This window comes from Falco biarmicus, chromosome 8, assembly GCF_023638135.1.
Source record: "Falco biarmicus isolate bFalBia1 chromosome 8, bFalBia1.pri, whole genome shotgun sequence".
NCBI lineage: Eukaryota > Metazoa > Chordata > Aves > Falconiformes > Falconidae > Falco > Falco biarmicus.
Window position 1 is genome coordinate 53,235,432 of NC_079295.1, and position 15,747 is coordinate 53,251,178.

The 15,747-nt window shown below is 51.3% G+C and overlaps 2 protein-coding genes across 2 annotated transcripts in view; one reads left to right on the plus strand and one right to left on the minus strand.

The window, feature by feature from the left end:
• The window catches only part of PTTG1 (PTTG1 regulator of sister chromatid separation, securin), an 82,920-nt gene that overhangs the window by 19,399 nt on the left and 47,774 nt on the right, over positions 1-15,747 (minus strand). The window lies entirely within an intron of this gene.
• C1QTNF2 (C1q and TNF related 2) lies at positions 5,164-15,530 on the plus strand. The gene is made up of 3 exons (XM_056348824.1): positions 5,164-5,526; positions 11,734-11,982; positions 13,330-15,530. Exons 2-3 carry the CDS (start codon positions 11,742-11,744, stop codon positions 13,941-13,943), a joined length of 855 nt encoding a protein of 284 aa, XP_056204799.1. The 5' UTR covers positions 5,164-5,526; positions 11,734-11,741; the 3' UTR covers positions 13,944-15,530.

Sequence of the window (15,747 nt, forward strand, 5' to 3'; positions counted from 1 at the left end):
TATGGCTTTCCCGAGCGGGCTGATGAGTGGGGCACACTGTTCCACACCAGCGTAATTGTTTTAGGCTGTTGAGGGGTCAGAAGAAAGCAGGAATGATAGCAAGTGGTTAAGGATGACATGAAGTTCAGCTTCTAGGAAAAAGAAAAAACAACAGATGAGACAGGATTTGCTGTGCCCAGTAGCGCCCAGCACAACCCAGTACTGGTGGTTTTCCATTCTGCTTTAGGGTAGAACTCCAGTTCCTCCAGGCCAACACCCCGTGGCCTGAACTATGTGCACACAACTCCCCGCTGTGCTGTTAGCGCTCCTGTTCACATTTATCTTGCCAGATGCAACAAAGAAATGGGTGGAAATATCATTATAACTTAAAACTAGTTATTTTACATGAAACAAATTCATTCACATCTCTTAGATGACCCAACCAGAACCCCACCAGGGTACCAGATAGCAATGATTTTGGCTTCTGCAGGATACAAGCGCGTTTCAGACCTCAGCGAAACAGAAAAAAATCACTTTGCCTAAGAAAACCTTGCTCAGTGGGCAGATCAGCAAACCCAAAATTACCAACCTACAAATAATACTTAAAATAATTCCAGTAATTCCAAAGCCTTTTAGCAACAGCCTCCACCCAGCCACTCGTCCACGTGGCATTTGATCTCAGCACAGTCCCTGGCCCATCATTCTGTGATCTCCCACCACCTCTCCTACAAGTGGGACTTCTTTTCAGATGCGTTTATGGCCTTATCACATTTGCACGTGCATCTGTTCTCCATTTTTAGTATACAGCTCAGAACAACAGATTTGGCTCCAACGCCACCTCACAGCAGAGTTTTAACCCATCGCCACGTTTTATCCACGAGCCGCCGCGAGGGACGCGTGCTAACAGCGCGTGGGGGAAGGATGGTGGAGCCATGGAAGCAAGGCCGGAGGATGCAGTCACCTGCTGGAGTGCCCCGTTAGCAAGGCAGCGGTTACAGCAGCGCGGCAGAAGGAGAAGGTTCCTCCCGCCAGCATTGCTCCTGGTGCTGCGCGCCCTGGTTGGGACGGGGCGATGCCATCAGCCCCCAGGGCTGCAGGACACCCAAGCCGGGGGAGCAAAACGGTGCCTCCGGCTGGCACCCTGGTTTGCCCAGCTGTGCCTTCGGGCTTTACAGGTCTCATGCCAGGCATGTGCAGGAGCAGAAGCACTGGGCTGCAGGATTTAACGGCCAAGAGGCGGCACAGCCCCAACGTATAGTCTGCTGATGCATTAATATTTTCTTAGTATTTTAGGAATAGCTGAAAGACCATTTTTAACAAATTATCAATTCTCTGAGAACAGAAAAGCCAGCTCTAATGCAAAATTCCCTGCTTGGAAAGCAGCAGCAGGAGAAGGGATTTTATCTGTAGCTGTTACTATCCCCACAGACTGTCACTGCTTGCATACAACGTAAGTGATTTTTCACTCGTCTCTGGGGGATGCTCCTGTGCCCTGAAGGATAGAGGCACTGTACCATGACACAGGTAAATAACATTTGTCACTGGCTTTCCTGGCTTAGGCAAAGGCTGCCCGTGTCCCCAGGTACTGAGATTGCTGATGATGACGCTACAGACTCCAGAAGTAGGGCTGAAGTTTTTTGTATTTTGGGAAATACGGGGCACTTTCAGAAGAGTCTTTTCTCATCTGACTACGTTATTAGACACTTAGGCAGGAGCCGATTGCAGCAAGTCAGAAAGATTGCTGAATTTCACTTTGAGTTAGAAGGGGCATGAGACAACGGAAAAAACTCCAACCTTAACACACCTTCTGCACTGTGCTTGCAGTGGCTCCCCGGTGCCTGGGCTGGTTCCCACTGCCCTCGTCCTAAAATAAGCTCTTAATGGGTTAGGGCTGCAGTTCCTAAGCAGAGCTAATGGTCCCGAGGGCATACTTTAAGTTTAAACAGAGATTTGACTCATTTTTATGGGAGCTTTTGGAGAGGGACAATCACTCTCTGAAGACTGCTCACAGACCTCCAAACTCCTTTTAGGCAGGGCAATAAAAATGACTCAAATCACCATTCCACGCTAAGCCAGGAGGCCTGCTGGGTAGAAAAACTGTTTTTCCCTCCCATTAGTCTCTCCCAAAAGAACGCCAAAGCCCCTACACTTTCAAGAGTGGTACCTCGTGTTGCCACTGCCTGGTGCAATGGGACGGCTGCACTTCGGGCTGCCTCCAGCATTTGCAGAGTCATTTTATTTGGTTACAAGGTCGCTGCTGCGAGGTTGGTGTCTGTAACGGTGAAATGTGTCAGTGCTCGGAAAGCAAACAGGGAACATCCACAGTCCCCTCTGCCACCCCGGGGCAGGAGCCCACGATCTCCCACCTCTGGGCACTCGCGCTGCCCACCCAAAGCGCCTGTGCAGGCAACACCGGAGCTAAAATTATGCTTTTTACTCTGCAGGTGCTGGATGATGCACCTTCCCCTGCCCCACCAGCCACACGTCCCCCCAACAAGCGTTATTTAAAGCCGCCGTGCGTTGTGCTGGGGGTGCTGGCGGGGGACGCGGGCAGGGGACTGTGAGGGGCGGCGTGGGCAGGATGGCTTTGCTGCTCAGGAGGGAGCACCACAAGCCCCAGTGGCTCATCCACAGTAGGGACCTGCACCCCCCATCCTCTGCGTGTCCTGTGAGGGTCTGCCAAGGCGGGCGCCAGCCCGAGCAGCTCCCCATGCTGTGGCACGAGCCACCTTCCCGTGATCGACGGGCAAACCACCGCCCCGGCAAGGAGGTTTTTGCTAAAAAGCAGCACAGGAGGGGCATGATCCCTTGCAACGCCTCCTGCAACGTCTAGCTGCAACAACATGAACAGAGAACAGAGATTCAGAGCTGCGCTGTTCCACCGTGGACGGGCAGTTTATTTATTTAACAAAGCATGCTGCCAAACGTGCTCCCCGGCAGGGCCCGGGACCCTGCGTGCTCGGCGTGGCCCTGCAGCACAGACATATTTTCCATCTGCCTGGCAGGAGCTTCCCAGCGCTGCCTCTCCCCGCACTGCCAAACTAGGTCAGGCTCTCGCTGCGTCCACATGCTGTGGATCTGGGCACGAAATCACCAGCAACCACAAATTCCCCAGTCACACCTCAGCCTGCCTGGCAGAACTGCTGTTATTTTCAAGCATCGTTTCATCCCTGGCCCATTTCGGGCTCATCCCAAAGTGCTGGTGCCCCAGCACAGCTGCCATGGGGCAGGCTGGGGATAACCAGCAGAGATTTTTCTTCCCAACAACGTTAGTGTCTGGGGAAGCTGCTGTGGCTTCCCAGGACAATTCAACTGGCACCCTGGCAAAGCCCACGGGAAATTTTCATCCGGTTTCATAGGGAACCGGAGGCAGGACCCCCACCGTGCAATGCCTTGAGCCTTTAGGCTGACTCCAGCCTCACACCTGGCTGGAAGAGGCTGTCCAAGAGAGCTGGGCTCCTACAGACTTCATGGAAACAAGCAAAAAGTGACAATTCCTGTTTTGACGGACCACCAGAGCTGTCCCAGGGGAGAGCAGGTCCCAGAACCCATGCCTGGGGGCATCCCCACCTGCGGTCACCCCAGCGCTGGGGTCAGTGTGGCCCTGGGCAGCTCCCACAGGCGTGCCAGAGCTCTGCAGCCACATGGCAGCTTGGCTAAACCAGCCCTTAGGGCAGTGGAAGGGAAGGTGGTCACTGCAGGGGTTTGGGGAGGGGGGGTGTTCTGGAAGTTGCTCAGTAGCAGGACACACGGCTGAGCCATCAGGCAGCCGGGGGCCAGCTCTGGAGGAGCTCTGCAGGACCACCAGCACCAGCACCACCCTGTGCTTCCTCCACCAAACGTTCCCACCCCCCAAGAGCAGCCAAACCGATTACAGCTCCCAAAGCAAACTGTATACATACTTCATTTTTACATTATATCCATTCCCACCGTGTTCCAACAGCAACTTCAGGGAAAAGCTTAAAAAAAACCAAACCACAACAGCTCTGATAAGGATGAGTTCTGGCAGAGTAAGGAATGATACTTGCAGTGTGCTCCCAACCAGCCAATGATCTGCACTGAGCAGAAAATATTTGCTGGCTGCAGAGCAGGCTCTGGAGCCCTGCCACTGAGTACACGCTGTCCCCCAAGCCCACGCAGGATCCTGGCCAGGACAGAGCGAGAACCACGCACCTGAAACAGGGACTGCAGGCTGCAGCCAGGAGCACCAGCGACCTGCTGTGGGTGGGTGATGAGAGCCCCAGGGCCACCACTGCCCTGCCAGAAGGGTGACGGGTCCCCATCACCTCCCACCCCGCCAGCCTGGGCACCCATCATGTCTGAGTCATGTCACGGTTCCCGTGTAGACTCTCCCCATCACTCCCTTAATAAGGCAACTCCAGTCTGTACCGACCCTGGCAGCACCACAGAGCATCCTGCAAAGCAGGGAGGGAGGGAGGGGTGAGCAGGGTCAGGAAACTCTTCACCCCCCGTTTGCCTTTCTGTACCTCCCCCCAGGGGCTGTCAGGGAAGCGCTGTCAATTTTGAGAGCTGTAAGGCATTTGCAGATTCTGGGTTTAATGTGCTGGTGTAAGCCAGGATACTGACCCTGCTCGGGGCTGTAGCACCGTGACTTGCTGCAGCTGAGAGGCAAGAAGGGACAGGGGTTTACTGCGACCCAACACTTCTGTGGTGGCAGAGCTCAAGCTGAACTCCAGCTTGACACTGCTGGTGTCACTGCCTTACCTCCAGCAATTGCTAGGGTGTTTGTAATTGCTTTGCAAACTTAAAACAAACTCCCAAACCTTTCTAAAGACAGAAGCATTCCCACCCTGCCATCCCTATTGGCAATGTCTCCATGGTTTGTCTTGTGCATCCACCTGAAGCAGCACTGAGGTACATGCAGTTTCCTCTCCAAATCTGCATTTGCAAAGCTGCTGCTTCACTGCTATGTCCTGTAATTCAAGCCTGGGGTGATGTGCCTGGGTTTGTCTAAGTTGTTTCGGAAGAAGCAAGTGTCCCCCTTAGGACAAGACTGGCTTCCCTTGCCAATGCTCCAGGATCAAGCATCGCAGTTGCTGCCCAGCTTGATCTGCGTTACCATCCCGACACACCGCCTGCGCAGGCAGCAGCTACAGCGCGGAGGGGCTGAAGCTGTCAGAAATGATCGAGGCAGCTCCTGAGCCTTGACTGCAAGGGAGAGAGAGAAAGGGAAAAACTCCTCAAGCACCAAGAGCTTCTCAGCCATATGTGCATAAAAATTTCTTCCCGTGCCACGTGACAAGAGGAAGAGGCGCAGACCCATTACACAATAATAAAAATATGCCTTTAGCAACGTTGAGCCAAAACGTGGAGCTGATGCAGGAAGCTAGCAATCCACACAAAAAGGAGTAAAACGGTAATAAAACAGAAAGACCAAAGTCACTATTGCACACCCCTCGGAAGGACACCGCTGTGGCAGGACGGGGCTTGGGCTCTGCGTGTGACAGCGACCTGCAGCAAAACATCTGCTTGAAACTGTGTAGGTTTCCAGCGCCTGTCAAGAACCCACTGAAGAGATTAATTGTGGTGAGTAGATGAACTTTTCCTTCTTTTTTTCTCCCGCCTTTTAACCTTAACTTTGAAAACTTCCCAAATAAGGTCTAAGTCCCTGAGTGCTCAGGTTTCCAGTGCCTGCACAGGAATCCGCAAAGGCAACAGTCGCCAGGCAAAAGAAATACTCCAGGAAGGAAACATTCCTCAGACTTCTTGCTGGGAGCACCCACCTCATACAGCTGAAGCCACAGCCTCTGTCTTCGCTTTGGTACAGATCCAGCAGTTTCTGTGGAGCTTTAGCTCAGGGCTGGGGAAGGTTTGCCACGGGCATCCCCGGCTGCCTAAAGCTGAGACAGTGATACATCGCTCTCCTTTGACATTGCTTTCTGCAACAGGAGATAACAGATCAAACCCCTACCTGGGATAACGAATGGCTTATATCAGAAATTAAATACATCCCTTTCAGCTGCTGTCACCCGCAGCACACCTGATTTCATCTAAACCAGCCCCACCTGCCCACGGGCTCCTTGAGCCCCAGGGCAACCAAGAAGGAGGCTCACAGGGATAATGATTACTTTGAAGGGTAATTAAGGTGCCTTGAGGTAAGCTGGGAAATTGTGAAGCAAGATGGTGGTTTTATTTAAGAAAGCCTCGAGTATTGAAAGGAAATGGCATAGAAAGCCACAGTTGTTCATTCCCTGCTGGGTCCCCTCCCATCCTGCTCCCCTCTCTCTCCAAGCAGCAATCTCCCCCAAACTGTCTCCTCTTCTTTCCCCCACTACACCTTTCCCCCCACGGGCAGGCACACACCCCGCTGCCTGGCACAGGGTGGCTTCCCCAGCCAAAACCCACCCTCCGGCTACTGGACGTGCCACCAACTGGATGTGCCACCAAACCACCCCACGGCAGGCGAGCCCTCAGGGACCTTCCCTCTGATGGGATTTCAGCCCAGCCGCCCTGTAAGCACCAGAAAGTACAACTGATCCTTCGCACGTGAGGCTTACAGGCAAAATCTTTTCTGACAGAAACACCTTTTTAATGCATATAGATCTCGACAATCCTTCTGGCTCCTTAATGAAGCAGCTTGGGAAGCTCCCTGCAGCAGGGCTGGGGTGAGTTGCACAGGGGCTTGCAGGAGGTGTGCAGAGCAGGGTGCTGCGGCAGCCAAAGCTATAGGGGACACAGGGACAGAGGTATGTGCTCCCAGGCTCCTGCCCTTGAGGCTGCTCCAGCAGCAGCAGCTCCATCCCACGCCACAGCAGCCAGCAGAAATGGGAGCCCTGTGGGGACACAGCTCCTAGGGAGGGAGGCTCTCGGGTGACAGGGATGCACCATAGCTCCGGCGACAAGGAGGACGCACAGAAAAGCCCTTGGAGAGCATGGGTTTGCAGGCCCCCTGCACAGATGCTCCATGTGCTACAGAAGCTCATGGGATGCTCAGGTTTCAGCATGGAGGGGTCGGTTCCAATTCCTGCTGAGGGCACAAGTGTCTGCTTGGAGCAGGCTGGCGGGACAGCTGGGGAGGCGGGCAGCCCCCCCACTGCCAGCATCCCTGAGGAAAGCTGAGCCCCAGCCCCGTGGGAGGGAGAGCCAGGGCACAGGGCTGCCTCTGCTGAGGGCTTGGGCTCCAGCAGGAGGAGAAGGACCCACCGGAGCAGCAAGCAATGACAACAAAATGTCCTAAAACAGAAAGAGGGGATCACATACAGGCCATGGGGCAGAGTCAGAACAACCCATTTTAGACACAATCTTGCTTTGAGTCATTTATTATATTGTGCTATGTAATTGTAGCAAAGGCCCCTGAATATGTGGCTCGTTGGGAAGAGAGACGCTAGTAAAGGCTCAGCTCTGCCTGCACTGCGCCTGCAAATCAGAGACGCTCTGTCTTTATTGCTTTATTTTCCCTGAGGTGCACTCTGAAGGTGTGCTCCAGCTCAGGAGAGAACATTTTCCAAAACTGTCCCTTTCCTGGTTTGCTTCCCAACAACCATTCCCCAAAATTACCCAGTGGAGGTCCATAGCACAGTTTTACAGACTACATTGATCCCAGGGGATGCCCTGGACCCAGAGCAGCAATTTCCACTGATTCAGCTGAACCAGGCCACAGGGAACCATTGTCTCTCAAACCCAGATGACAGACACCTGTCACTCCACCTGTCTGCCTCATACTTCCATCTCAGGGCCCAGATGTTTGCAGCACATTCTGGAGCCTCTGTCCTTTCTCTCTGGGTGGAAGTTTGACCCAGCTATGCTCCAAACATCAGGTCCCAGCCAGAGTCTACCTAGCACCTGGGAGCTCAGAGGGTCTTTCCTCCAAGATCCTCTACCTCAGAGCAACTCAGTGCTGCCCTTGTCCATCATGTGTCCACCACGAGTTGTACCATCTCCTGAGCCCAAGGGCTTAGTCTTCTTCAACCGAGCAACCTAGTAAGCACCATTGCTGCCAAATATATGAGAAGACATCATTTCAGAGTGACTTAATGGATGGATATTTTTAAGTATTGGGAAGAAAAGCATTTCTGTGCGCATGAGATCTTGCCCATCACCAACACGCTGTCAGCGAGGGAGAGGCACTCCACACGTGAAGGGCCAGAGCACTTCTGCACTGGCCCAAGCTCAGCACCAACCCCTCGATAACCTCCAGTGGGTCCTGGTGCTGCCCCAGGCTCTGCAGGGGGGAAGCTGGAGCCTGGCCAGCCATGCCTACCTGCCGACACCTCAGCCAGCTCCTTCCAGTAAACCTGGTCTGCTTCCTTTTCCCATGCTGAAGTTGGTGCCCGACACCGGCGTGCTGTCCCTGGACGCTGAGGAGCTGAACACTTGCACTTCAGCGGCAGGTACACGCTCCAGCCACCACAGCCCCCTTGCCCATCAGACAGCGCAGGTCCCCTCCCGTCCCCTGGCAGTCCTCCCCCACCAGCCCGCTCCCGTCACCTCCTGGGCACGGTGCGCCCTTCTCCACAACAGGCATCGGTCACGGCCAAAAAGTCTGCAAAACCCTATTAGCAAAGACATTAATTAAAATGTCATTAGAAAAGTGAGACCTCAGCTGAAAGCACGCTGCACGGCTTGCTGCCCGTACTGCGGAGAGGAAAGATGCTGATCTGTTTCCAATTTGCTTCTTGGAGCTCATCATACATTCTGTATCAAGGAGCAATTTTCCTTTTAAGGTGGAGCAGCATGAGGTTTGTTTTCTTTCAGAGAGATTTCTTTAAGAGGTTATTTATAGATCCTCTTGTGAATGTGACTGTGCTTTGCATCCCACACGCACGGCTGTGATCTGGGATGAAACATTCTTGTGGAGCCGTTAATTAACACCGACTCAGGAGCTGCACCAGAGCATGGCTCCAGGTAGCTGCATTTTCCCCATCTATGCAAGTACCGGTACTACTGATCTCCCAGCCTCGGGGTATTTCGTCTTTGCCACTTTTTACCCTGTCAGGTCAACTAGCTGGGTTGTCTGAAGGCAACAGAAGTACTTCTGATAGGGAAATAAGAAAAGGAGCTGCCCTTTTGCCCTGTGCTCCCTCTTGCCCATTTCTTCTCCACGTGAAGCAGTCCCAGCTTTCTCCCAGGTTGTGCTCCACAACGACATTTTTCCTTGCCACAACTTATTAGTGTCATCCACCTCCAGATGCCTCTCACTTCTCTTCTGCCCCGTTTGAAGTGGTTTCTGGGAAGCAGGGATGTAGCTTGCCTTGGGATCTCCCCACTCTGCCAGGCATTTTAACACCTTGTTCCTTTCTGTGAACTGAGAAGCCTTTATTCAACTGTCCGTATTAATACTGGTTGGTGATTTCCACCTCACAAGACCATTAAATTGATACCTTTCCCCAACAGCAAATAAACTTAGATGTAAGAAAAGCAAAAGAGAGCTGAAGAACAAAATATCTTAGCAGATGATCCAGCCCAGGGATCTGTTTTGAATTTCCCACTCCTCTGCATGTACTTAATTATACATATCGCAGGACTGGGGGGCTCCCACTCGGCATTAATATGCAGCATATTGCTCGCTGGATTTGGAGCATGTAACATGCATTTCCTCCCCCTTCAGGAGCTGATACCAGGATAAGGGCGCTAAAGCCAACATGAAATTTATACAATACTTTAATCATCTTATTTCAGTGCAGGAGTTAAGCATAACACTGCTGGAGAGATGCTGAAGCCTCCTAGTATTTGATGTAATGCCAGGCAGGACTTTGCCTGGCCAAAAGGCCACTGGCAGACTGAAAGGTCTGGGATATCCCGGCTCATCTTCTATTGCATCTGCGTTTAACTACAGATTTGCTTCAGCACCAAAGTTTGAAGCAATAGATGAAAGGCAGTTTGCTTGCTTTTCAACCCTCCCTTACATTCTGTATTTTGTTAGCAGGACTTGGGGATGTGATAAGAAAACCCGTGCAAACAGATGATTTTTGAAAAAAGTTTAACCTCCTGCCATCAGAGGTAGCTGTAATAAGGGAAAAGACCAAATTTCATAGGATTCTTTTCCATCAAATAAGACTGTGCACCTCTTAGCCCAGGGGTAGGAGTTGTATCGAAGTGATACGTGGCTAATTCCTTTAAAAAAAAAAATCTTTTGGCTTCAGCTTGATCTCCCCTAATCAAAGAGCTACTGAGCAAAGAGTGAACCAGCCACAGATTCGTATGGGGCAGTTTGTGTCTCATCTCTCCAAGGGCTACTCCAGCTACAGAAGCTGAGAGAAAGAAATGGGGCCAGGGGGTGCCTTTCATCCCCTCACCAGCTTGTTCCTTACAACTGGAAAAGAGCCCGACTCCCTCAGCATCTCCCCTCATGGCCAGTGCCCAGTGGGGAGCACCGGCCCTACTGGGGAGCTGGTGGCCATGGCCATAACCTCCCTCCCTGGCAGAGCAAAGGGCGTGGGGAGGGGATGGCAGGAGCACCTTCACCCATGGGTGGTCTGAAACTGATACCATAGGGGAAATTCCCTTTTTTACTATATCTGTAATCACGTGCAGAACCCAAATGCTACTTTATATGCTTGTAATACCAGAGGCTCAGGTGGGTCATGCATGAAGGTGGGCTCTCATCAATCAGCCTGATCTGGGGCATCTTCTCCAAGCTGCTGATGCATCTGAGCACTCATTCAAGATGCAGTGGAGTTACTCAGAAGCTGCACAGGCAGCACAGCGATTTACAAACAGCTCCATGTGCAGACATCCAGAGGGATAATTTACTGTATAATAACTGTTCTGTATCATTAGCAGGTTCATGGGAATAGCTTTATTCCAGAAATAATTTTCTATTGCTACATCCCCATCTGGGAGTGGAGTGAGACAAGCCCAGGAGGCTCAGCCTCAAGCCGTGAATGAAGGCAGAGCCTGGAGCTCAAAAAAAAAGCCCTTGGCATTTCCTCTGCTTGAAGCAATGGCTCACTTTACAGAGCCTGGAGACTAACAGCAGCCGGGTTTTTAACAGTTACCTGTCTCTCCAAGGTGACTGTTAGCAGCAAACATCAAGGCTGAGCTGCTGCCCCCCCCCCACCCCGAGAGGCAGGTCAGCCCTGCGAGAGGTTGGACCACCACCGTTCTGCAGTGGTGCGGTGTGAGGTGTGGAGGTGTGGCGGAGGCTGCAGTGGGGCGCTCACGGCCGCGGGGGCAGCTGCCCCCCGATGCTGCGGGCTGTGCAGCACCCTGCGGCTGGGCTGCAGTGAGGGCAGGGACACTCGGCTAGCCAAAGGGCTCCATTCCTACTGCCAGGCAAAACGCATCGAGGGCTGCCTTGGCCCGAAGCCTCCACAAACCCATCTTCTAAATTCAGCCATGCCTCCCACGGTGGGTTTTGGGCTTGGTAAGCAACCCCAGTGACCCCACCGCACAGCAGGTCTTGCTGAGGAAGTTTACACCGAGCCCCCTTCTCCTTCCTCCACTCCGCTAGTGCCGAGCAGCTCCTTGTGCACCCCTGCGCCATCACTGCTTGTGTTTCAGGGGAAAGGAGGCCCAGGGGACAAAACAGAACAAGGGATGGCCACAGGTATGGACTTAGAGAAGAGCAAGTTTGAAAAAAATATTGGTCAGATCTAGAAAACTCCATGAGCCAAATCCTTGGATTCATATCACACCAAAACAAACAGCTCTCCCACCCTACCGACAAAAGCTCAATTATCTCCCATTTTCACGCAAGTCTCTACAACACCCCATCCCGGTGGAGGGGCCACCACCGTACCCTCACATGCTGGCTACGGCACATCACAGCCACGTCCCGTCTCCTCCTCACAGGCTGCACCATGATCTCTGCTGTCCTCCTCCTCTGGACTGTGCCTTGCGTGGCAAACCACATCCTTGGGGGCTTTGCCAAGGGAGCACTGCAGGAAGGGCCACAGCTAGCATGCAGCCTGCCGGGACCCCCCGGGCCACCTGGCCCCCCCGGCGCACCCGGGGCTCCAGGGACGGTCGGCAGGATGGGCTTCCCGGGCAAAGATGGCAAGGACGGCAGGGATGGCGATAAAGGCGAGCACGGTGACGAAGGTAAGAGAAAAGCGCTTCTTAACACAACAAGGGTAAAATGTAAGAGCAATAGTGCGACAGCCCAGTTAACAGCAACTTGTCACCCCAAATCTGAGCGCCAGGACAGAGCACATCTCATAGGAAACTCTTCTAGAAATTTCCACTCTCCTCCCTCCAACATCTCACACTTCCCAGCTCCTGCCGGGGGGTTCAGACCAGCGCTATTTGCAGATAGCACCTTACTGCTGTACGCCATTGCTAACGGCTGCACTTCGTTACGAAGTGAGATTTTCCCTGCCTTAATATACACCCTCTGGATGAGACAAAGCGGTGGCCTCTGATGCCTGCTCTCAAGAAAAACAAAGTCAGGAGAAAAAAAATTAAGTACTTTCTCCCCAGAGCAGTCTAGCGGGGGGACAGGCATTGCTCCGACCACGCTCAATCTAAATCAAAGCAAACAACCCTCTCTGACCCTGAGGTGGGGCTCTCCTTTAGACCCAGCTTACAGTCGGTAAGCATCAGGACCAGCTGCGGTGGGAGAACAGTGATTTCCCATTGCCACACTAGAGTGCACTCCTGGTTCAGCATTACACCAGCGCGCCAACGCTGGGTCTCACTCTCTTCTCCTACTCCCAAAACAGGGAATCTGGAGAGCAAGTTTCTACCCACAGCTTGTATTTAAATCTACTTTTGCCACAGCAGGGCAAGAGGCAGGGTATAAATCCCCACAAATTTGTCCTCTATCAGGCAATACCATAATCAGCACTGACCACCAGTTTCAGCATCACTGTGACAGCCCAACTCACTTCTCATCTCAAGGCAATCCCAGCACCAGGTGTCTTCTGGTTCATGACTAGGTCATCCCCCAGCTAGGCTGAGCTTTTTACTACACCTGTGTTATTTTTTTTAAACAACAGTTTCATGTTAAATGTAAAAAAATAAAAAAAATAAAAAAAAAAAAAGGAGAGACAGAAAATGAAAAGTACTCCATCTGCTCCAAGCTACATTCCAAAAGCTTCACAAACCTGCCCCACTCCTGAAAAACCCAAACATTTAAAGCTTGTTCTTGGCTAGCTTTATAATTAATTACTCCTTTTTCTCAAGTGAGACAGATAATCGAACCAGCCTTTTGGTCCTTGAAAGGGACAGACTGTCCTGCTCCAAGTCCCATTGTCCTTATGCCAACTGCCCACCTAACACGGTTAGTCACTCCTGACAGATGTCCAGCCCCAGGTGCTATTTCATTTGGATTCTCACTGGCAAGGTTTTCCTCCTACATGAAAATGTATGGCTGCAACAATACAACCCCTTTCCACTTGCCATATCATCTCTTTCACTGAAAAATTTACAAGGTTATTTGTCTTCTAGGTCCACAAGGCAGAACAGGAAACCCCGGCAAGCCAGGACCGAAGGGGAAAGCAGGAGCTATTGGCAAGGCTGGCCCACGAGGACCCAAAGGTTTAAAGGGTAATCCTGGAAAAAACGGGGCACCAGGAAAGAAAGGGCCCAAAGGGAGCAAGGGTGAGGCGGGGATGCCAGGACCCTGCACCTGTAATGCCAACAAAGCCAAATCTGCCTTCTCTGTGGCGGTCTCAAAGAGCTACCCCAGGGAGAGGCTGCCCATCAAATTTGACAGGATCCTAATGAACGAGGGAGGACATTACAACGCTTCCAGTGGGAAATTCATATGCAGCATCCCAGGTATTTACTACTTCACTTATGATATCACTTTGGCCAACAAACATTTGGCTATCGGCTTGGTCCACAACGGGCAGTACCGGATCAAGACTTTTGATGCCAACACTGGGAACCATGACGTTGCCTCTGGATCAACCATCCTTTCTCTGAAGCAGGAGGATGAGGTATGGCTGCAAATCTTTTACTCAGAACAAAACGGGCTCTTTTACGATCCCTACTGGACAGACAGCTTATTTACTGGCTTCCTGATATATCCTGATCAAGATTATCTCAATGAAGTATAGAATGAGAAACAAGCCTCTGGGAAAAAGGAGGAAATTAATGAGAATTCAGTCCAGCAAAGTGCAGCCTGTACATGGACATGTGTGGAATTACCATACAAGTCTACATTTTTGGCGCTAACAGCCTGCATTGGCTATTTAGATATTTACTTGATGTCATCCATTAGTCCGCAGGGTACTGGGACCAGTAGGACTCACCTTTAAGCAGCCTCATGAATCTCTCAATCTTGAAGCCACCCATCTGACGTTTTCCATCACGTTTCCGACATGCCACGGACATGTAACTCAAATACTGGTGCAGAATGCTTTCATTATGACATATTACTATAAAGCATGGAAACCAACAACCATGTCCTGAAAGCTGAGTTCAGAAGTGCCATTGATGCTGGAGAGTGTATCCCTGCGCCTCCCCCCCGACACCCCCCCACACCCCCATAATAGTAATAAACCTTGGTAATACAGAGTTACACTTTGCCAACTACTTAAGAGTCAGGAAGTTGTCAGCCGAAGCTGTAAGAGTAGTTCTCAGCCTCATCAAAGCAGTACTAATAAGCAAAGGCACCTGGTCTAAATAGGGAATGACACAAAAGAGAGCTGTCCTTTTGAAGGTTAAAGGTAAGGCTCCTCGTAAGACACAAGCTGTTGCACTGAGCTCCACTGGCGTTTCTCAGACTTCAGCCTCGATACACCAGTGCTGGAGTCCTGTATCTGGTTTTAGACCAGTGTTGGCAAGCTGTCACCAGCGCCTAAACTGGACTGTGCAAGCCAAGTATCTGTGTGGGCTTCCGAGCCACGGTGGAGGGTGAACTTTACAGATAAGACTCAACTGTCAAAGACAGCAGGAACCTTCACCAGCAGAAACAGGTTAATTGATAGTCCCTCTCCTTCATCCCTGCCAGCTTTTGCTGGAAGGAGGTTACATGTGGTGCTGCTGAGATCCTCCTCAAGGGCTTGATGCTGCAGCTAGACACTACCTTACTGCTGCTTTGCTTTTTTGATGTTGTATGTCAGATATTACAGGTGCTTCAGAAGCAATGTTTTGGTTCTAAACTGTATGGAAAAAAACGCTGAGAAGTCAGAAGCTGAACTTTTGCTCAGCTGAGCTTTTTGCTTTTGCTAAGCTGAGTTTAGCCATTTTTTTTTTTCCTCCTCTGTATCAGCTATTACAGGGACATGCTCCAAAATGGTTTGCTATTGCCAGAGGAAGGAGTTCTCGTGCTACACAGCCCCTCAGGCTGGCTGCCTTGCCCCAGGGTGTCCAACACTCCTGTAACACAGAGCTCTCTCTCAGCAGCCAGATGGAAGGAGTCTCTTCCTCACTGTCAGGTGCATCTTCCTGGTTTCCAGTCATACTTCTCATCTCCTTTATCACTTGATGAAAATTCTCATGAACTTCCAGCTCCTCTAATCCTCATATTTAGGCATTGAAGGGATATCCCGTAAGAACAAAGATTTTTCTTTTTCAGTCTTACTTTCACAGCTCCAAATATTTGCATGATGTTTATGAAGTACAGTAATTGTTTTATATCTTACAAAAGTCTTTTCAAATACATTTTATAAAATAAAGCTGAACAAAAGTACTGCTGGAATAGTCTTGATATTTATAAGAGTGGTTTCCCAGAAGGTATTTCAAAACTGTTACAGATTCCACCGGCCCCATCGGGTTTGGTGATGAATTCTGCAAGGGCTGGTGCAACAGGAGGATTCCCCTCCTCCCAGCCCAGCAAACTGAGGAACGCAATGAGTTTTCTGCTCTCTGTGCAAGAAAACCTGCAAGGTAGAAGCATAGGATCTGTCTGTTCCCCTG

Bases quoted from the DNA above. Each gene is read 5' to 3' on its own strand.
- C1QTNF2 (XM_056348824.1), top strand. From the start codon at position 11,742: ATGATCTCTGCTGTCCTCCTCCTCTGGACTGTGCCTTGCGTGGCAAAC. The intron at 11,983-13,329 runs GTAAGAGAAAAG...TTTGTCTTCTAG, and splicing joins AGGCGAGCACGGTGACGAAG to GTCCACAAGGCAGAACAGGA.